General features: G+C 40.0%; 1 protein-coding gene across 2 annotated transcripts in view; it reads left to right on the top strand.

The window, feature by feature from the left end:
• The window catches only part of usp43a (ubiquitin specific peptidase 43a), a 225,343-nt gene that overhangs the window by 86,445 nt on the left and 115,437 nt on the right, over positions 1-23,461 (top strand). For both annotated transcript variants that reach the window (XM_074689798.1, XM_074689791.1), the window contains exons 4-5: positions 19,339-19,431; positions 23,301-23,436. In XM_074689798.1, the coding sequence (XP_074545899.1) occupies positions 19,339-19,431; positions 23,301-23,436 (229 nt within the window). The remainder of the gene's footprint in view (positions 1-19,338; positions 19,432-23,300; positions 23,437-23,461) is intronic.

Here is a 23,461-nt window from a genome sequence, read left to right as displayed (position 1 = left end):
TTCTGTCCTGGTCTGAGAGGTGATGTGTATTTATTTTGTATAGAGCTTTTTTTAATTTTAATTAAATTTTGGGGGCTTTTTATGCTTTTAATTACAGTGGAAAAGGCAGTGGATGACGTGGGCCGCAGGTGGGATTAAAACCCAGGCTAACCTCTTGGAAGCTAGCCTCAAGGGGGTTACCAACCTAAACTGTAGGCCATACCAGCACTTTTCAGGCTTTGATTTTAATTTTATTGTTGGAAAATACTTTTTCAGTTCAACAAATCAAAAAGAAAGTCAAATATAGACCATTTTTTCAAACACTGAAAATGGTTCAAATGCTTGTCACATCACTTTAACTTTATTTGAAGACCTTCACATGTTCATTCTGTAAGTGTTGAAGTCAGAACCTCTGATTTTGGAAAGATTTTTTTTGCGTCAGTTGAGATGATTCAAAGGCTGGAGGCAATTCACACATGTTGAGGCATGGCAAAGTGAGTTTTACCTTTTCGCTATAAGTACCCTCAGGTGCTTTTAAAAACAGCCTTGGTCTACATCAGTGAATGTCAACTGGTGGCCTGTGGGCCAATTCCAGCCCCCATCAGTTTTCCATCCTCTCCCCCTGAATGTTTCTGAAAAATACCCTTGTAAAGAGAAAAAACTTTGTTACTTTATTTGTTTATTTTTTAAATCAGCCCCCTGAAAAGTATTTTGTGCAATCAAAAAATAACCACCAAAAAACTTCAATCAAAAATAACCACAGACTGGTTGCATGCAGAGACACACTTGTCGCCCTCTCTTGTTCAGATGAAGTTGGGTTAATAACTCCTCTTCATGGGAGTTTTGAGGTTTTAAAGTAGAAATGTTTCTTTTACTGAAGGACCTCTGACTGTTCAGGATGTGACTCCTTAAAGCTTGCATGCTTTGTGTTGTAGTGACGCCTCAGATTATATTCTTTTGAGACAGATGGTTTCAGATGAGGCACACAGATACAACATTTCTAAAAGTTGTCTATAAATACAGACTTATCAGTCCATTCTTCGTCAAAGCTTTTCTGCATCAACTGTCTTCTTAGAGCTCTTTGAGCACTGAAAAAACTGAAATCTTATCAAGTGTTTTTGTCTTTTTTAAGTAAAAATTGGCTTATTACACTTGATATGTCTCACATTTAACTTATCAGTCTGGGAAACTGTCTTATTTCAAGTTTTTTTAAGACAAAAATATGGTCTGAATTGCTTATAACAAGTAAGGGAATTTTGAGTTGTTACAAGCAAATCGTTTCTCATTTTTGCCTTTAAATAGCTCGAAGAAAGACATTTTTCTGGACTAGTCAGGTGAATGTGTCTAATATCAAGTATAAAAAGACATTTTCTACTAACAACTAGACGAAATCGCTTGATAAGATTTCAGTTTTTTGCAGTGGGAGTGACACTTCCTAAGCCTTAAATATATTTAAAGGCTTTTCTTCTGACACCATTCTCCACAATATACCACATCTGCATCTGACAGTAATGGACAGCTCAACAGCTGCACAAAATTGAAGCCTATAGGTTGCAGCCTCCCCCTGGTGGTCTGCTGTGGTACAGGTAATATGAGGCTTTTAACACTGACAAATACTAAAGAATAACTAGAGAAACTTAATACAGGAGGTTCTCGACTAACATCTTTTCTACTGTATGACGCCAGTAAATATACGTGAGAAGGTATCGAAGTTATGCCAAGTATGTATGAACACACAGCTACACAGTGCTACACAGTCATTAGCATCGTACACTTTGTCTCTAGGTGCGTCATAGTGTAGATTGTCTGTGTTTGTTATGTATCTATTTTTTATTTTAATTGAAATGTCTAGTTTAGTTGTCTTTGCTGTTTTCCCATGAATATGAGGTATAATACATGTATTTGGATAGTTATTTAGAGATTTAGGGGATATTTAGGGTAAAAATCTGACTTGTGCAGATTTTTGGGTTATGACAGGTCATAAGAACGGAAATCGTTCTTAACTCAAGGACCGCCTGTATATCAAATAATAATCACATCACAGAGTCTGCAGAAACAAGATTGTGACCCTTAAACAAATGATGACCTCTGCTCTAGATGAACTGAAAGTTAGGCTGCAGCTGAGATTTCCATCACTGCTTTCATGATCATTGGCTTTAAAATCCTTTTTCAGTAAATTGTCAGATTCTACACTGATGTTTCAGATGGTCTGTTTTCAAAGCAAATTATATTACATTTGATCAAAGAGCACATTTCTTTCAAAAGCACAAAACTGACTGAATAATATTCACTCATTGCTTTACACAAAGTCTCCTCAGCATGCACTGCACTTTTGTCTTATTTTAAGTAAAAATTGTCTTGTTATTCTTGACATGAGCCACTTTCAACTGACCAGTTGAGAAAAATATCTTGTTTTAAGTTATTTAAAGACAAAAATTAGGTCTAAATTGTTTGTAACAAGTAAATAAAATCTTCGAATGAAACAAGAAAAATGTGCTAGAAAATTTGCTTACAACTAGAATAATTTCTTAATACAAGTAACTTTTCTCTTAATACTTTGGCAGATTTATTTTTAACTTATTACAAGCAATTCAGACCTCATTTTCGTCTTTAAATAACTTGAAAAAAAGACATTTTTCTTGGCTGGTCATGTGAATGTGCCTCAAAATGAGTCTAAACAGACATTTTCTACTGAAAATAAGACAAAAACACTCAATAAGATTTCAGTTTTTCCAGGGTTTGAATTGAAGTTTATTCTTCACGAGCTGTCAGATATATCGCAGCATCATCAGCGTAGTCAGTGATTGTCAAAGATTGATCAGAGCTCTTCAGATTAAGAAAAACAAAACCTAACTTCCTTCCTTTAATCTCTTAGGGGCAGTCCTTTCTGAACTCTGTGACGATATTCTTCCTCGTGACTCACATTCATTCAATAAACAATCAGCAGAAATACCCAGATGGACTCGAGTTTGATATCTGCCTCTGCACTGAAAATGTGCTTCATATAAGTTTGTATTCTCCTCTCATTAGTGCGTCTCAGTCTGAGCTGGGTTTAGTCTGCAAAGTCAGGAGACTTATTTCTTAATCTACTCTCTTTTTTTCACCCTCTTTACTCTGTGTAATCACTGGGGGACTGGAGTCACTTTGTCTCTAAATGCAGGCTAACAAAAGAGCTTTCACTCCCCCTCAATCTCACTGGGTCTAATTTTTGTTTCTTTGTTCCTGGTTCTGTCTTTGTCCTCTTTTTTTTTGTCTTTCCCTGACCTTCCCTTCTTCCTCTCCGTCCGTATCACTCATTCAATCTGTCTTTCTTCCCTCCTCTTCCTCGCTGAATCTTTTTATATCTCACTGAGAAGCTCCTCAGAGGCGTTCAGTGCAGTTGTCTGATCTGAATAAATGTTTGCGATTAGAGCCGGGGCTGTCTTGTGGTTTGGGCTGTCAGTGTGGGAGTTGGTGCTCGAGTCACTCCGTCGTGCTGAAGCGTTTAAATGAGGCTTTGTCAAAGGCTCTCCCTCCTCCTCAGTTTGTCACTCTTAGTTTGTTACATCTATTTTTAATGGCCTGGGAGACGTGCAGTAGACCCCAGCCCCTGTCTTCGTCTGAGACAACAAGATAGGAAAAAAGTAACCATCCTTGTCTATCACAGAGGCTTTTATTATGATGCAGATTTGATGTGAAAACATTTGGGAAATTCTACAATTTGTAAAATAAACACTGTCAGTCAGACGCTCCAGTTTCTGTGACTTCCAGGTCTTGAGAGAAACTAAAATATGAGATATTTGTTTTCTCCTGAAAGCTGTTAGGTTGAGTTTTTGCCTTCTAGACTTATTGTCAGCTTGAAGTTGATGGGAACTCAAAACATTTTAGTCACAACGTTTACTCATAAGCATTTTTTCTCTCTGAAAAGTAATGCTTTAGCTATTTGGTAATTTGTATCAAGCTGCATTTCACTCACTCAAAAATTTTGCTCTCATAATATCTGGATTCCCTGCCTTGGCTAGAAAATGTATCCACAATTCGATGGCACTGTGCTGCCCTTGCTCATACACTAAGGTCAGGACACTGGATTGCACACAGATATTATGGTACAAAATAAAAATATACTTGCTCTCTGTCAAAAAACTGACAATATTTTTTTGCTACTGTGTTTAAAAAAGGATTTCTTGGACTTTGCAGTGTGAAGTAGTATGACAGAACGTATTCATGATATCCACAGCAAGATAGATCCTATTATAAGTTGTTACGACCTTGGCCATATTGTGTTTGGTTTAGTGTTTTTTTCCTCTCTTTTGTTCTTCTTTCTTGGTACGTGGAACATGAGAGTGGGGGGAGTGAGACTCCCATATGTGTGTGAACATCTTTGTTGCTGCTGCAGGGGTGAACAGGGATTGGCTCTAAGGATGTCCTGGTACAGATTTTTTGACTTTGATCCAATCTGATTTTTTCATGATATGGTTTGCCAATTCCAATCTGCTACCTTTCTCTGATAAATCCCGTACTTGGTTAGGTGATTCTGTGGTAAATGATGAATCATGTTGTATTAAAATGAGCCTTGTTGGTACCTTCCTTGAAGAACACTCACTTTACAAAGTGGCAAGATGCTGTTTTACCATCATTGCTTTGCAAAGAGAAGTAGTCCCACACAGCAGACATGTTTGCAACGTGGTTTGATTTACAGCAGCCACAAAGCGTGATGGTGCTGAAACTATGTGAGAACTGGATCGGTTCCGATCATGTAATGAAATCCGATCCGATCCTCCAAAAATAGCCATGCCGCGCACCGTTCCAACCAGTATATTGGATCGGGACATCCCTGATTAACTCATCCCAGATCTGGAAACCGCCTGTATTGGTTCACATCAGACTGCCCCGCTTGAAAGTCGGCAGGCATCAGCTGCGATGGCAGAGATTCTTTCTTCACTAGCAGCAGCAGGAGCTTGCACTCTCTCGGCCTCCGAACCTACATTTGTTGTGTTAGCAGTCCTTAGGAATGGGTACTGAATTAGGTACTTTTATAGGTACCGACCTAATTCTGTCAAAAGTACCGATACTGCTTCATGTAAAATCAAAAGGTACCATGTTTGGGTACCTAAATGCATCTTTGAGACTGTAAGGGAGAGTAAGAGTAGGAGATTTCCCATGCTGGACATGAAAACAGCATTGCAAGTTTATATACTGAAGAATAAATTTGTTAAATTGAAAAAAATATATATCTATTTTATAACTAAACAATGGATATTTTTTACCACATAAACACAAAAAAGAACCGGTGAGTACCGGTACAAACTGGCAGGTACCAGGCATCAGTATCATTTCAAATGTGAAAGTTACCCATCCCTAGCAGTCTTTGTTTGATAATTGTTCATGAGCCTTGAAAATTGTATTTAGTTTGTGTCAATAACACTTTGGTCAAAAGGAGATTACTATAATCTTCCTTTTTCTGTCTGTTTTGTTTGGTTGGGTTAAGGTTTTGTGTAATACAGGTATTTTTGGGGGTGCTGTGTTATTTAATAAATCATTGTTATAAATCACAGAATTAGTTATGATGTTGGTTTTGGGGACCAGAGGAGAGGGTTGTTCTGGATCTTTTTTAAACTTCTTTATGCTACAAACCTGCACCTCTAGACGGGTGCATAATTTGAGTCAAGGTCAGATGCCCCAGATATAAATTTCAACCCTAGTTCCTGTGGTTGAAAGGCACATAGTTCCTCAAAAAATGATTAGTTCCTGGGTGAAGTTCCTATTGTCAAAAATCCCCTAAATTACTTCTTAGATGTCCAAGAACATGTCTGATTGGTGAATCAGCTGTCACTGATTTGGTTTAATAACTTCTACACAATTGTTGTTTTTGGGCTGATAGTGTGAATGTGTGCTAACAGGCTAACTATGGTGCGAGACAAAGATGCTGAGCTGTTTTCACCTTCTGTGGTGTCAATTTTGCTTAACAGCCTTCATTTTTGTCTTACCGCCCTCTACTGATGTGGTGATGTGTTGCAGTTACCTTTACTTTTTCTTCATATGTCACTGGCATGATTTGTATGATGTATTCCTGTGCAGACAAACAATGGGCCATAAGAATCTTAAAGTTCCTGGTATTGTTTTCCCAGGAACTACAGGATGCTGGTTGAAAACAGGTATATTACTGATTCCCATAGTTTCTTTTCATGCTGGAAGCTAATCACTTTACTGGTGTTGGTGCTTGAAAATATGGAAAACCGTTCAAGATTTCCTTCTTATTCTGGTAGAAGCTAAATCCAGAGGCTTTGACAGTTACTGATCCAAAGCAAACCTCTTAAAGTCACTGATGCAGCAAAGCAAACTGATACATGTCCAGTTTCCCCTCTCTGTCCACCTATTCATTCCAACATGTCCGTAGGGGCTTCACTTCTGCACTCAGGTTTGAATGTGCTCTGGTCGACCTCTCTGAAGCCTCTGTCCGGTGACTCCATGCAGCACAGCTGAGTGGCTGCTCAAAACATGACCAGACGGTGACCCTCTGTACTTTGATTTAGAATATTTCACCACCCACAGAGCATTCTGGGAGCCCAGCCTCGTGCAGCAACCTCCCGCTGATAGCAACCTGCTAACGCTTTGAAGTGGGCACTGGCCAGTTAGTGCGGGTCATTATCCAATGGAAGAAACTCTTTGATCTTTTTGTTTTCTTTTTTTAGTGAAAAAAATCAAACAGTCAGATGCAGCTTCAGTAAGTACAGATTAATCCTCAGCCACCAGAGTCTGCAACCACCTGGATGATTATTTGGAATGAGGCAGATGATAATCACTGCAGTATCCGACTCTGATCCCGAGACTTCTGTTAAAACTGCTTCTTCTGAAGTTCCTCTGTTGGTCTTTTGTTTGGTTTGTTTGGAGTTTGGGCAAAGTAGGGAGAAAGTCATTTGTATGAGGGGGACGTCGTGAGCAGACAATTCAAATATTCTCTCTCTTATCTCCTCAAATCAAAGACGGAGAGTTAATAAAAATGAAGTTGTGTGGGAAAGGCAGTGTTTTGTGTGTGTATGTGTGTATCTTGACAGCCCCTTTAACTGAGTTAATTTCCCCTGACGGGAGGTCTCTTCTCCGGCTCCTGCACAGAGAGAGATGAGTGCCCTCCAATCCTCAACCAGTGACACATGACTGACTGACGGGCGCGCAGAGGAAAATTAACTATCAGAAACTCTCTCCGTAGACCCCAGGGGGAGCACTGAACTATGGTCAACTTCAGTAAAAAGTGTGATTCACTCTTAGGTTTACTGTTGTTGTGTTTATGATCCTTATGATTGCTTTTTTGTTAAACGCATGAACATGTTTGATGTCTTTTTCCCCTACATGAGTCTTTGGATGCATGTAGTGTAAAACAACATTTGGAATTAACCTGCGACAACTCGTATTGCAGTATTATGTATGTCCCAATGTGCGCTTTATATACACGCTCATTGGACTGTCCCCTGAAAGGCAAAAGAAGCCTCCTGCTGCTGAACACAGTGAGGAAATAACTGGACTCTGTGTCCAACTTTGTGTTTAAAAACTTTAAAAACATGCCAGACAGTTGTTGTTGTGTAGATTAATGCTTTCAGATGCTCTGCTTTCCCTGGTGAGAGACCTCCAAAGTTCACACATTTCATAAACCTTAAGCTTAAGTAAACGCTAAGTATTTAAATTTATGTATAGATAATGTAGTCCTCCTCCTGATATGTGGTTTTCAGTTAGACTTGTTTTTACTGGTGACCTTTTTCGACTGCTCTCCCCTTAAAGTTACCCATTGATTTGCATTTTGTTTGCATTGATGCTTTTACATAAATTAAGCTCCTAACAGATGAAGATATTTGAAGTTAAGTTAAATGAAAAACTCTCAGTTTGTGTTGGTTTTGGCGCCCCCTAGAGACAGAGATGCACACTTTATGTACTTGCCAATTTTGTCCTGAACATGTCATGGGAGTATTTTTTGATTCATGGCTAAATACTGGTCTGATATTTAACAACTCATTAAGCTGATACAGATATTTTTTTCTGCACACATAATTGCAGAGATCATCAACTGTCTTCTGTATTGGAAGTAGCACATTGTATTATGGTGCATACTCTTATCACACTTTTTATGTAATAGAATAGAATAGAATAGAAAATACTTTATTTATCCCGAGGGGAAATTCAGGAGTCACCGCAGCATTTAAGAAAATGAAAGTAAGAAAGAGTATAGAAAGTGCAAAAAGGTCCATAAGAAATTAGATGACGACATCCCGTCCACCACTCGTCCACCACTCTCCAGCCCAGCCAGTCTCCACCTCCACAGGGTCCAGGACTGAGCCTCCCCAGCAGTCTGTTCAGTCTCTGTCTCCTGGATCCTGTCTGCTCACTGCAGGCGAAGCTCCTCCAATGTGGCACTGGCGTCCGATGTCAGCTACATCAGCCACGTCCGTGAACAGCACCATGCCGCTGGGTTAGCACAGCTAGCTCGTCCATCCCCCGGGGCTAGATCCCACGTTCTCAACAACGATGGATGGAAGGACAGGTCCACGTCATCACCTCCCAGCTCACATCCGAGAACCAGCACGTCTTCCTCACCTCCTCCTCAGCTTGAGGGAAATCATCAAGCCCTACACTAGTTAGCATTGACATGCTACAGGCTGCTAACAGCTAATTTCACATGTAAACAATAGAGGTGTCCCAGTCCGATATTAATATCGGATATCGGTCCGATATCAGCAAAAAAACAAATATCGGTATCGTATCGGAATGCATCTAAAACCTCCATTATAAGCACTCCGATATAAGCAGTCCATTCCAGACTCCGCTCCTGCTGTTTTTATTTGATTTATTTAGGTTATTTTCTGGGTTTTCTAATTTATTCTTTATTTTATTCAATTACTAGTATTTTTTATGTTCAATGTTAAAATTTCTGTTACCCATTGGTTAACAATAAATGGGTCAGTTTTTCCTCATACCTACTGATGCTGATTACTGTTCTTTGTTTGAATAATATCACTTAATCAAGCCTTTTCTAACATGACATACTACAAAATAAGTTATAAAAGTATGCATGTTTAATGCTGATATTGTATCGGATTAATATCGGTATCGGCTAATACTCAATGCTGCAGTATCGGTATCGTATCAGAAGTGAAAATGTGATCCCTAGTAAACAATGCAGCCATGGTTACATGTAGGATCTCCGGACAAACGCAGGAGAAAAGTAGTAAAAATATCACTGAAGACACAAAAAGTTTGGTATCCGTGACCAATGATGAACCATACAAAGTGATGATCCACTCCAAATACAAAGATTACGAAAAAGAGACGAAAAAAATTACAAGAAACGGACAAAGACGAGAGAGCTGCTGCAACAGGCAGCTACTTGGGCAGCGCCTAGCAACGGGGATATTCATTCCTTGTGCAAATTAGGAAAAATATAGACTTGAAACTTTATATTCATTTGGGATAGACCAATTATCGGCCGATTATTGGAGCCGTTATTTGGGGCCCATATTTGGAATTTTGAGGCGTATTGGCACCGGCCTTTTTTCAATCTGACGGCCGATAAGAAACAAATTTAAAACTGCGCTGTTGCAGCTCTGATGCAGCTGCTCTGCTTTCTGCAGTCACTACTCAGTCCCCAGCACTGTCCCACCCACAGTATCATCTGATTGGTTACAAGCAGAGCCATGGCTTGGGAAACAGCCAATCAGCAGTGCAGTTACTACAGTTATTGCAGTAACATTGAAATTTTGGAAAACTTTATTTACTGTAGAAAACTTTAGCTAATTGTATTTTTAAGTTTTCATTAAACTGTCTAAAACACGCTTCTTAGCATGGGAGCTGTTTAATAAACTCATGCTTAAAGGTGTTTGAATTAAGTTAAGTGTTTAAGTTTGTATTGTTTAATATTTTGACACCAATATTTCCATTTTTGCTGCAAATTAAAATCGGCTTTAAATATCGGCTATCAGCCTCCTTGACTACAAATAATCGGTATTGGTATCGGCCCCCAAAAAATAATATTGGTCTATCCCTTATATTTATTTATGACGAATGATTTCAAAAAAAAAATACAAAAAAATAAATCCTACTTGAAAGCTGGGTGATGCTGTTCCTGAGGAAATCAAAACAATACCTACAACCAGGGCAAATTAGGCTAATTCTATAATTGATAGTCAATAAACATAACCACAAACACTTGAAAAAAAATCTGCAGCTTCAGCCCATTATTTTATCAGTTTATTATACTGGCAGACTTTTGAGGGTTGGCTGATATCTGCATTCTGAATCTGCATCAAAGCATTTTTCAGAAAATTAAAAACACTATATTACAAATGATGTAACAAGTTTGGTTTCATTGATTAGAGAGTGGACAGGGAAAATCTATATCATTGATTTTGGGATAACTTGAATGCACATATCTAAATATAGATATGATAACAATATGTCTTTCAGCCCTAGTTTCTATGAAGGAGGAATTTTCAAAACAAAAAAATCCATTTAACTCAATGAGAAAAGAGAGCTTTTTTGTGCCCATTGTTTACCCACAAAGCACTGCTGCAAGTCTGAAGTATTGATTATTGATGAAAACCTCTTAAACACTGTCATTATGTGTACTTTTGCCTCTAATGCAGAAGACGCCTGAGGCAGCTGAGCCATGAATGTGCACCGATGCTTTGCACGTAACGGTCTAGCCAGGTGCTATAAATATGTATTCTGCACTCAAAACTTGATCATTTATCTTTTATAAGCAGCCTGAGGGGATTTGGTAAGATAAGAAAATATGTATTTCTGAGACTATCTGGTGCTGCAGTTTACCATGTGTTGTCCTCAGTTTTGTAGTTTCTGTATTTCTATGTCCTCCAAGTCACAGCTGAGTAAGAGCAAAAACAAAAAGTGTTATTCTGTTTCCAGACTGAGCCAGGGCTTTTATCCAGCGCTGTTGGCTGACATGGTTCACACATTAAACGCGATCAAAACAGAAGTGACGATAAAAACAAGTTTCTCTGTCAAGTGCGTTTAAGCATGGTTCCAGAGAGAGAAGAGATGTGCCAGGTAATTACTTTGGATGAATATGAAACTTCTGAGCAACAAAAAAGGTTTTTGTCAAAAAAGCCTTTTTGACACCTTAAATGAAAACAAGTTCCCTCATCCAGATCAGCTCTCCTGTACAGCTGACACTTTGACAAATAAAACATTCAACAGCTCTAACTTGTAGTCGTGTTAAGTCCTGTCCAACTCAACTTAGCAGTAAACCTAAGATGAAACGTCCAGTAACAATCATCAAGTCCTGACCTTCACAACCAGCCTCGCACCTTTGCCACAGTGTCAACAGGCAGAGATGAAATTTCCTCGACTCTTTTCCACAGATTGATTTGGTATGTTATGCTCAGGTTGTCTCTATCTGTGATTTTATTCTCAAGAATCAACAATGGTGTGAAATTATTTTCTTTTGTTAAAGGGGGGCCCCGCAGGACAAGTTCGGGACCCATATGCACAATCAGTCATCAAACAAACGAGACCATTAATCCTAATGTTCTGTTATGGAATGGCCTGTTTAGCTGCAGCGTTAGCCGCATGTACGACTGCAAATAATTGTCCAGTTAACGAACTACACCATGAAAGAGACGCAAGTGCAGGTTACGTCATAAATAAGAGGAACCTCCAAACAAACTCGACTTGCGCATGTCTACCACTCATCAACAGTCATAAACCTGACGAGCGGTAACAGTGTGGCTGAGAGAAGATTGAGAGAACCTTTTTTTTTAGCCGGAGACATGGAGATTTTATTTCAAGAGAACACAAACAGCTGCTATCAGTGAGTCAATCAGGTAAACAAAGAGAAAGAGAAAGTTTGGCGATCTTGAACAGAGTATATGCATGTGGTGTTGCTGAGCACACAGGGGAAAACCTTAAAAAACAAAATTTAGTAATTTGAAAGCTGCTTTGAGGAACAAGTGCAACACCAATGCTCCAGTACCTCGATGAATAACTCTTAAAACAGTTTATGAACTCTAACATTTTTTTACACGTATCTTGGAAGGAACCAGACCTATAAAAGCAAAAAGCGAATCAAACTTTGAAAACTTACGGCAGAGAGCCTCGCCGGTTTGAGACCTTGATTGTCTCCCTTATGTCATCTGTTCACTCAAAGAATGTGTCCCCTAAATCTAAAGTTGCCATATGACTACACATCGCCACCCTTCCAAAGGATTGTCCACTGTCTTTGCGTATTTTGTCTCAAACTGTAACGTATCTCGTCTCAAACTGTAACGTATTGAGTGACGTCCGCCTTTGAACAGCCAAACAGGCGCTGTAATCCTGCCATTAGCGCCTGTAATGATGGGGTATACCTCCACTACAGCAAACGCTCTTTCTGGCAGATAACCTGGTTCATGCGCACGAATAATCAACATTTTTTTCACCGTTAGTAAAAACGGTCCATTTTTTCCGCTAATGGCTTGTCATGCACATGGGCCCAGGTCTTTAAAGAGGGGGTATGAAGCTTTCACATCTTTTAAAAATAGAAAATTACAATGTTGGATGTTTGTTGTAAATATGTGCAGATTTTCAAACTGATATTTACTCATGTTGTAGAAAATCGCTGAATCTGTCTGTACTCTGCTCAAAAAGGTTAGTTTCAAAAATAACAAAAGAGTTTCACAAGATCTTCTCCAGATCTTCAAGAGACTTGCTGAAATGCTGAGGTCATCACGTAAAGACCTCCAAACTTGTCTTCCTTTGGCCCCCAACAGGCCTCTAAAGGGCTGGCCAATCAGAGGGTGGGAGGGTTTGTGGGGTAGGGGGACCTTAAAGAGACAGCAGCCATAATGATGTGTTTCAGAAAGAGGCTAAGGGGTTTCTAAAACAGCACTGTAGGCCTGGGCAGTAAAATGATGAATATATATTGCGAGGCAACTTTTCCTTGATAGAAATATGAGACATGGTGGATGTTTTTTTTTTTAGAATAGAATATTTTGACAGACATATGATTAACCAATCTGGGAGGAGGAGATGAAAATATAATCATTTTGCACTCGCAGAGTAATTTATCGAATGTGAAAATGTTAGGGGTCACTGTTGTGGTGTCTATATTTAGCATGGTTAAAAGACGTGCAAACTGGCACAGCTTTATACAGAAACTGCTGTGTTCAATGTGGTGTGGGGGTAAATTGAAAGAGGAGGGTAGCACACGCTAAATCCTAATTTTAAAAGGGAAGTGTGCACCTGTTATCAATTGCACACACAGTCTTAGTAGATCACCCGCAACACACCCACTAATCACAAAAGTAATAGATGTTTTTGTTTTATTTATCTGAAGTAGTTGGATAATGTTCTTCAGTACATCCGTCATTTTCAACCTCTGACAAAAACATAAACCAAGTCAAAAATAACCTTCTGACCTCTTCACAACTCATTGAGTAATTTAAGCTTAGCAAAATAGTCTTCCGATTTATATCGTGATTAGTATCCGCTGATATGAAAAAAATATATATATCGTGATAAGATTTTTTTCATATCGCCCGGCCCTACACCAGTGGGAGAAAAGCAAGTTTTTAAAGTTAATTTTTGTCTCTCTTGCCCATTGCTGACACCATTGATGGTCAGATTTAATGGCATTCTATACAGTGCTGTGAACAAACATCCTGACTGTTTTCAGCTGCATACATTTCATTACCCACAGCACCTTTCACCCTCTCCTATTGTGTTGCTTAGTTCCCTGTAAAATAAAAACAACAAGAACAGAATGAAAATGCAAGAATCAGGCAACATGATTGTGCATAATGTTTGGAGATTGTTTCTGAGCACAACAGAGGGAGGCCGAGCATCCTGACTTTCGTTTGATAAATAGGAGCAGCAGCTGCTGTGTGTGCGTCTTTGTGTGTGTGCCTGTGTGTTGTGTGTGATGAAACTCCAGGTATCTCCACACTAAAGGATTGTGGTTTTTCTAGTTAACATCTCATTGTAGTAAACACAGTCCAGCCTCTGCTCTCTGTTTATCAAAAACACACACTCACTCACACACACAGAAGCACACAGAACATGAGATGTATTATTGATTTCACCATCTCCACCAGACTGGAAACACAGACGGTTTCACTGCAACAGTTTTTGTGTGTTTACGTCCACGCACATGTTGGATTTTCAGTGAGCCAGTGCAGTGTTTGGGATGTGCACATTACTGTGTGTGTCTGTGTGTAATGACGGCCCGTCAGTCAGCTTTACTGAGTATAAACTGCCATCATTAGCAAGCCTGTTACTGGCTGCCACGGCACGCTGCCTACAACACTGACAGCTGGGAAATGTGGAGCCTGAAAAAACGTTGTAATATTTCCAACATATTTGTACATCTGACATGTTAGTATCTCCTCAAACTTGGATCCAGCTCAACTGGCAGAAATAATAGTGAGACACTGGGAGATTAAAGGAGCATCAGGCAACACAGACCCACGCACTCATAAGCTGTCAGCAAAGTAGAGCTTTACGCAGCAAAATTGTTATAATTTTCTTCTGGGCAGAAATGAAACCAAAACATGATGTCAACGCAGGTATAGAAGACACTGCTGTAAATTTTTGGTGCACATTTAAAGCTTTTAACTTTCTTTTACAACTTTGACCAAAACTTGCACAACTTCAGTGAGAAATGCTTCTTTTAAGTTTAACAATAATGATTAAGGATGTTGGGTACCACTTTTTTTCAGACCGATACCAGTACGAGTACTCCTTCTTTTGTACTCGCCGATACAGAGTACCAATACTACAAGTCAATTAACAATGGCAGATAATTTCCAACAAATACAGCACAGTCACTCTGCCATTATGTTTAAAATAAAACACAAAAATTTCTCTTTGAGTTTATGATTTGTTTTTAATAAATAAAAAAATGGGAAAAGGAAAAAAAATCACAACTGTCAAAGTTCTAGTAAATTTGTTAAAATAAACTGAAGAGAAAAATAAAGTAGTTTAATTGTTTATTCTCCCTGGTTCATTCATACCGTCTGAACAGGACCTGATGCACATTTGCCGAGTTGTCAAACCACAGCAATGTAGCGCCAACTGCTGGCGAGTAGGATTTACTGGATGTAAGATTTCCTTTTTTATTTTTGACACCGATACCTGGTGTTGGTACTCACCATAGACTGTATAAAAAATGAACGTCATCTTGCGCCACTCGAAGTGAGGTCGCCACAAAAACTGCTCCCCCTGGTGACTGGCTGCAGTACAGGTCAAAAAATCTATCTCTCTAGTCATTCCAGATGGGCTGTGGTCAAACTTTAAAAAATGAATACACCTCGTAGGAATGTTTCTCACACCCGGTTGTTGTGGTGATTTGAAGATATCATTTGGCTGCCTTGTATTCAGGTCCTCTTTTTCCTGAAAAGTTTTGTTTTCATTAGTTATTAAAGGTTAAAAACGAGGCTTTACGTCACATTTAATGATGATTGACAGCCGCCGTTCTTACGTATTTTTTGGGGGGATGTTAAATATATTGGGAGGTAGAGCCAAGAAGTGATTAGACCAGGGGTGGGCAAACTTTTTTATTCGTGGGCCACAATGGGTTCTAACATTTGACAAAGGGGCCGGACCAGGAGCAGATGGATGGAGTGCTTTGGTAACCCCACCTCATTGGAGAAAAAATACACATCTTGGGATATGAAGAAAACATGTGCTTTAATTTCAAATGAAAATGAAGAAAAGCATTACAACAAAATATCTGACTTTGGAATGAGTCATAAAACACTAAAAATCAAACAAATCAAATGTGCCTTTTTTATTACTAGACATTCCTATTTTAAAGCACTGAAAATTCTGTTATCCTTCAGGATATCACCATCACTCTCCTCCTGACTGTCTTTTTTTTTTAAATGGTAGGAGATGCAGATGTAGCTTACTCGTCCTGCTCCTTCTATTCAATTTGTTTCCCCGGTGCCAAAAGTCAACAACGACCAGTGCAAGGACGAAACAGGGGCAGCAAGTCAGTCTGTGGAGCGGCGTTATATTTCATCTGTTAAAAACTTTTTGGAGCCTTTAAATTAGCTGCCAACTTCTGAGCAGCAGCTTCCCATTCTTCTGTTGACAAATTGCTAGCATAGTTAGCATGCTTTGTGGCAAAGTGACGGCTAATATTATACTCTTTAAAAACCGCCACAGTTTCTTGGCATATGAGGCAAACAGCAGTGTTCAGTGAAAAAAATATTTACAGAAGGGCTGATGGGTCAAAGGGTAAAGTGCAAACGTGGAGTAGTAGGCCTACGCTTCACCTCAACAAAGCCAATGAATCTACAGTGTGCCATCTAGTGGGAAAACATCTGAATTGCAGGGAAAATAAAACATTAACAAGGTTTATTCATTTAATTTTTTCAAGTTCGGCGGGCCGGATTAAAACGTTTAACGGGCTGCATGTGGTCCCCGGGCCATAGTTTGCCCATGCCTGGATTAGACTCTCGAAAGAAAAAAAATATCATTATTTTTGTCACCCAGCTCCACTCAGATTCTCCCAGAATCCCTCACAGTCTGTACTGTGCAGACTCTGGCTGCAGAAGTGCTACAATGGCAGTGCCTGTGACAGGGGTATTTTGCTTCAAACCCATACAACGGTAAATGGGGTAGCCATGCTCACCCTTCCCTTATAGTAATACATTTTATTTGTGTGAGTGTCTTTCAAAACAACCTAGGACTACTTTTTAAGGTAGAGTTAAAAACGAAAAAAGGTGTAATAATAAAATTGACAACTGAAATTACAGGGTATTTAAGTCAATGTGTGGTTAGTTGAATGAGATTTAAAGTGAACACTCAAGTTTAAAAATTTGTGTTTTGAGATGGGATTTGAATAGTGTGGGAGAGTCATTTTTACAGGTGTCTGGTGGTGGTCAGGAGGAGGGTTTGTTGATGTGCAGGGGTTCAGAGAGGTATGGAGGAGCTGTTAAAGGACATGAGTTAATATCCTCTGAAAGATAGTGGATTTCCCTCAGATGGAGTAAAATGAGCTTAATGATCTACTCTTACAAGCCTTTGTTCACAAATTTAAGTGCAGCTGAATTACATTTAATGGCCTTGCACGAAAAAGCAGATCATAGTATTGTTAAACGGCAAGAGAACAAACTGTACACTGCTCCTTTTGTTCTTTTACTGAGGGTTGATTACAGTTTAAGAGGGACTGGTGATGTGAGACGTCGCTACAGATTTATTTTCAGATAAGGCATCACTTACCTCAGGAGACATACTGAGCAAAACAAAGACAGGACTGTATGTTTTATGTCAGACTTTGTGGGTAACCAGCTGCTTTCTAGTTTCAATAATCCAAACCTTTCAGGGACTTGATGCAGTGCGAAGACAATTTGTGAAAACTTCACTAGAATTTTCCAGAGCGCCTCAACCACCAACATTTGCTGACACCTAGACTTTGTTAAGAAGTGATAAAGATTGTTGGGTAGTTGGGTAAATTGGCCCTGGTCTCATTTTTTGGCCTGTATCAGACAGATACCCAATACCAGGATCAGCTCAGTGCATCAATAATTCAAGTATGATATACTACATCTTCTGTGAGGGGTTAATAGTTGGTTATAAATTAAATCAAGTTAAACACAGATGCTTTAATTTGATTTTATGTTAATAAAAAGGCAACTGACAACAGGACTGAGTATTTTTGTATCAGCTCACTGTCCTGTTTGGCTGCAGAGTGAACGTGGCCTTGGTTTCCTATAGTGAGAAGAAGAAGCTCCTTTCTTCTGTGTAATCTCTGACCTCAAGGTTGAAGCTTCGACGCTCAGCAGTTGTTTTTCTTATCTTCTCTCAGCATGTTTACAAGTACGTCACCCTGCCAGGAACTATTTTAGCACGGTTGTCTTTAACGGCTTGGCTGCTGTATTTTGCCAGCAGATGGTTAGGATCCCCTGTTCTCCATGCTGATGTCATTCTTCTATTTTTATCACCTCTCTCCTGTAGTTTCAGAGGCCTTGTCAGGTTTTGTCTGCTTTTTTTTTTTTGTCTTCATTAGCGTTGCTTTGTAGTTTTGTCAACTCGATTGTCCTGCTGCCAACCTTCTGTTCAGTTTCATCTGTTGTCCCACTGAGGCCTCAGACCTGGACTCTTCCATCTTTCCTTTTTGTCTCTGAATCTTTGCACTCTGCTCAGAATCACCTGCCTTTCCACAGCGTGCAGCAGCAAAGACTGTTAAATATCTGTTGCACTCACTCCACAATGAGGAGAAAATGAAAGCATTTTGGTGCATAGTGATTTCTGTCTGCCTGACACAAAGTGAAGCCTGAATTTAAAGAGCTTTCAACTGCAATCACTATTGTTTTTGAACACACTCACTGGCCACTTTATTAGGTACACCTTGCTGTTATCCGGTTGGACCCTCTTTACTTCAGAACTACATAGATTCAACAAGGAACAGGAAACATTCCTCAGAGAGTTTGGTCCATATTGACATGATAGCATCACACAGTTGCTGCAGATTTGTCGGCTGAACATCCATGATGAGAATCTCCCGTTTCACCACATCCCAAAGGTGCTCTATTGGATTGAGATCTGGGGACTGTGGAGGACATTCGAGTACAGGGAACTCATTGTCATGTTGAAGAAACCAGTCTGAGATGATTCCAGCTTTATGACATGGAGCGTTATCCAGCAACAATACCCAGGTAGGCTGTGGACTTTAAACCATGCTCAATTGGTACAAAAGGGGCCCAAAAGGTGCCACCACTACCAGCCTGAACCGTTGATACAAGGCAGGATGAATCCATGCTTTCATGTTGTTGACGCCAAATTCTGACCCTACCATCTGAATGTGGAGCAGAAATCCAGACTCATCAGACCAGGCAACGTTTTTCCAATCTTCTCGTCCAGTTTTGGTGTTGCTGTGAGAATTGTAGCCTCAGTTTCCTGTTCTTAGCTGACAGGAGGGTCACCCGGTGTGGTCTTCTGCTGCTGTAGCCCATCTGCCTCAAGGTTGGACGTGTTGTGTGTTCAGAGATGCTCTTCTTCAGACCTCGGTTGTAACCAGTGGTTATTTGAGTTACTGTTTCTTTTCTATCATCTCCAACCAGTCTGTCCATTCTCCTCTGACCTCTGGCATCAACAAGGCATTTTGACCCACAGAACTGCCGCTCACTGGATATTTTCTCTTTTTGGGGCCATTCTCTGTAAACCCTAGAGATGGTTGTGGGTTAAAATCCCAGTAGATCAGCACTTTCTGAAATACTCAAACCAGCCCGTATGGCACCATCAACCATGCTACATTTAAAGTCACTTAAATCTTGACCATGTCTACATGCTTAAATGCATTGAGTTGCTGCCATGTGATTGGCTGATTAGAAAGTGTTATCTGAGGTCATATCTTGAACAAATGATTAAACATCTTTCTCTTTCTGTGGTCTCCAGGTCCTCCCTGACATGCCCTCATTGCCTTAAACAGAGCAACACCTTCGATCCATTTTCGTGTATCTCCCTGCCCATCCCCCTTCGGCAAACAAGGTAATGTATAACAACAAATGTGGTACTTTGTGACTGCAACATTCTCCGGTTTTGTCTAATGTTGCTCACCCTCTCAGCCTGTGTCTTCAGCATGACTTAGAATATCTTAAAATAGAACTAAAACAGAAAAATTCATTAAACTCCTTCCACATGCTTTGCCCACAGGCAGTGTTTAGTCAATCCTCCAATCTTCAAACACGCAGACGCCTCTGCTCTACATCCTCTCTGCATGTTCTAACCTCAAACTCTGCAGCTCCCTGACGGCGTGCGGTCTGTCCCTGCAGTTACCTCCGCCCAGCAGACAGCGAAAAAATTCATTCAGATTTAGGGCCGACCCACACTGACCTGACACACACTCACAAACTCTCACACACACATGCATGGTAGGTTTTGCATGGCCCTGCTGCAGCAGTATCCTCACAGAATACCTGAAAAGTCTGAGGCCCTCGGGGACATAGCAAAGTCTGGCTGGCAGCGGGGCACTGAGGTCTGGGTGCGGCAGATAATGCCTCTCTAGCTGAGAGAAAAGGTGCAACCACCCTCTGTGACGGTGTTTCCTCCTTATGCAACCGTACATAGGCAGTCTATAAAAAGGATTTCTTCTCTAAAATAAGAAAAAACATTCAAAGAGGTCTTTAATTTTGCTTAAATGTTGCTTGTTACAGGTCCGTGACCCTCTCAGTTAAATGAATTAGTTTGGTATTTCTCTGTGGGCTCCTCAATTGGAAATCTGCATGATAACTAAAGGCTGCAAAAGCACAGAGGGGGAAAAGGGAGACAAACGCAATGTTACAACTCCCTCCTAAATGTTGTTTGTTAAGTGCATACTTATGATGCAGTCATTTTTTTAGCAAACAGCATCACACCGTGTCATCATGCTGGTCTGATCTCATTTATCAAAACACACTAAATACTTCCACAACAAAGTCTTACGTTGGATTCCAGTACGCCAGCGCCATGAACTGTACAGCCAATCTGTTTCCATTAAAGTCACTGGGACTCATACTCTGTATTCCCAAGATCTTATATTACTGCCTCTTTCAAGAGTCAGGACTGAACTTTGGGAAAAAAGTGTCAAGTTTACTGCTCCCTTGAGCTGGAACGACCTACAAAAAAGACCTGAAACCTCGTGAACTGGGCTAAAAGATCTCTTCTAAGCAGATCTTGAATGATTTGGAGGCAGATGCGTCTAACTGCAGATGTTTTATTTTGTCTAATGTATCTAGTAGGGCAGCAACATTATTTTAGTAATTGACTTCTCTGACGTTAACATTTATGATTAATCGATGCATTATGGAAAAAAAGAACATGAATGACATGAATGTTTTGTCACTTAAAGAATCGACAGTCTGGGCAAAATAATAGAAAATAACTTGTTGTCATCAGATTAAGAATTTAGTGGGCCAAAAAGGCAAATAAACAAAAATGTGTCCTCTATCTTTTTACCTACAGGTCAAACAGTACAGTGGTGCTATCTGTAGCAGCTAACGCTAATGCTAATGTTGGTTTAATGGACTCCTCGTGGTTTTTAAATGGGGTGAGAAAATGTCTTAAAAGACGTACCATGCATTTCACCATGTATAAAAGGAGTGTATGTGGAATTTCATAGCTACTCATTTCTCTGTTGAGCTCCCTAGCTCGTCACTGATGAGCACAACATGTTTGCATTTTGAGTGCTGGATCATTGCAGTCGTACTGCCATGCCTCTTGGGAAAGAGATTTTGAAAATCAATGAGCCTCTTCCTGTTAAATAAAGATTAGATTAGAAAAAAAATGTTCCAGGTCACACAGGGAGAACCACAGTACCTTTGAGGTACCTGTATCTAGGGTGCTGCAGAGCTCAGTTTCACTATAAACAAGGTATGTGCCAAGTCTAGTTTTGACGTGTAGTGACTATTATGGCCGTATTTTAGTCGCTGTAGGGGTTTTAGGTGTTTTGGATGCGGTTCTCAAAGAGTTCTATGTCCAATTCAAGGTAACTGTTGCATTATTTTTGCCATTTAATGATCCATAGGACACACACAGGTACAGACAACTCACTACATCTGTTAAATTTCAAAATAAAACAGAAAACAATTTTAGTTGATAACTTTGTCATAAGGTGGCAGCACAGACTCTGTAACCTGTTGCTTGCATGTTCTTCTCTTAATGCTGAGCCCCACTGATCCTGGATGGTCTCTGCTGTGAACAGAGTAAACCCCTTCTGATGGCACCATGTAGTAATAGGTTATGTGGTAATAATGAAGGTGTTGTGGAAGTGTGAAAAAATATTGACGGCAATATATTGGGATTATTTGACAAGGATGGTAGTTTTTTGTGTCGTCAAAGAATACTTATTGATATTTTTTTACCAAACAAAGGTCAAACAGCTCTTGATCACAGAGAAGCTTTTTGTTTTGTAGCACAGGTTAGAGCACATTTAACCCTTTGAGCTCCACACAATATCTTTACGTCTCACTTGCACAAGTCTAGCTGCTGCTGGAGCATGGATTGTTCCTTCATTGTCCCCCTAGGACATGTCACAGAGATTTGCATCCTATTGAGAGCACACTTCTGCTCTGAAAATGTAACGTTACCAGAACTAACAAGTCTCCTCTGAGCGTGTTTTTTATTCAGCACCGAATTATCCCTTGTTACTACAGTGTTCACACTCTTTCTTTCAAACTTCATCCGTCTCCAACAAGCTCAACATCTTCTCTTGTACTTCACGCCTCGTGGTATCAAGTGGAACAGAAGGATTGCTATGAAGTGGAGGAAGTTTAAGGAGAAAGTGCTGAAGGAAACAGTCGTCAGAGTTGTAAGGTAGACGTGACTCATGTGGTAGAAGATTTCAGACGTGTAGAAAATCTTGTAGGTTGTTAAATCAGATAATGTTTCAGTGTGATGACTCTGACATGGATTTCAAGAACAATTTGATAGACCCGGAGAAATCCATACGCTTTTTGTGCTTTTAAAGGAAACATGAGGGCTTTTTGTAAAATAGAGACTATCAGGCTTCAAACCAGCGGGAGGCTTTTTGAGATGTCATCTCTATTTCCTGTTCCTCTCAAGGATCCGCTCATACCTCATCCTGTTTCATTTCACGTCTCGGCGTCTCATCTCGGTGCATCTTACAGCGTAAATAAAACAGCTGCTCAGATCCTCTGCTGTGTGCCCTGTCAGCCACCCAACCGCTAACACATTACTCACCTGAATTATGCATGATGGGAAACAGGAAGTGGAGGTGTCAGCGATGATCCCAAATGAGAAGGCGTGACCTCACTCTGTCCCACTGGCTCTGTCATTTCTTTGAAGACATTTTTTTTACCTTATCACCCTCCGTCTGTGGTTACAGATCTCATCTTGTATTTTTCTTTCTTTCTCTCACCCTTTCATCATTGTCATGCCTTTCAAGAGCTGTTCAGATTGTTGTGAATCATATGTAACTTCCTGAGGGACTATCAACAATGTGCCAGTTCAGTCATGTCCAGTCACGCATAAATCAACACACGAGGGAGAGATGAAACTATGTTAATTCACTTTGTTAAATTAGAGGCAAACAATACCCTTTTTTTTTTTTTTTGCTGTTAGGCACTGTAAACGCATCGAGACTGCTAAATTACATCTCTTGAACAAACTGACAGTGTGATCTCAGTTGCCCCTGGCATAGCTGAATCCATAACTGCATTATTCTCTTTTTTTGTTTCAGTTGACGTCTTTAAAGATGAAATCTGCTGCACATTTATTTTATAAAAATAGCTTTGTGCGTGTAGTGTCTGCTCCAATAGAAGTCTAAAAAAATCAGAATTGCTAAACAACATGGCACTTTGCTCCTCCATGTGATTTATCTTCCTCCCCCTCACTCCCCCTCTTTTGTGTTTCCCCCACAGACCGATGTATGTGACGCTGGTTTTCAGCACAAAGGGTCAGAGGTACCTGCGGGTGGGGCTGGCTGTTCCTCTCTTTGGTTCCATGTCCTCTCTGAGATCCATGGTGGCAGGGGAGGGCAACATCTCCCCAGAACAGGTACACACACACACACACTCACATA

The sequence above is a fragment of the Halichoeres trimaculatus genome, unplaced genomic scaffold (assembly GCF_033239565.1).
Source record: "Halichoeres trimaculatus isolate MK-OKI-2021-1 unplaced genomic scaffold, fHalTri1.1 fHalTri1_scaffold_2, whole genome shotgun sequence".
Classification (NCBI taxonomy): Eukaryota; Metazoa; Chordata; class Actinopteri; order Labriformes; family Labridae; genus Halichoeres; species Halichoeres trimaculatus.
This window is presented reverse-complemented; position numbering and strand designations above follow the sequence as displayed.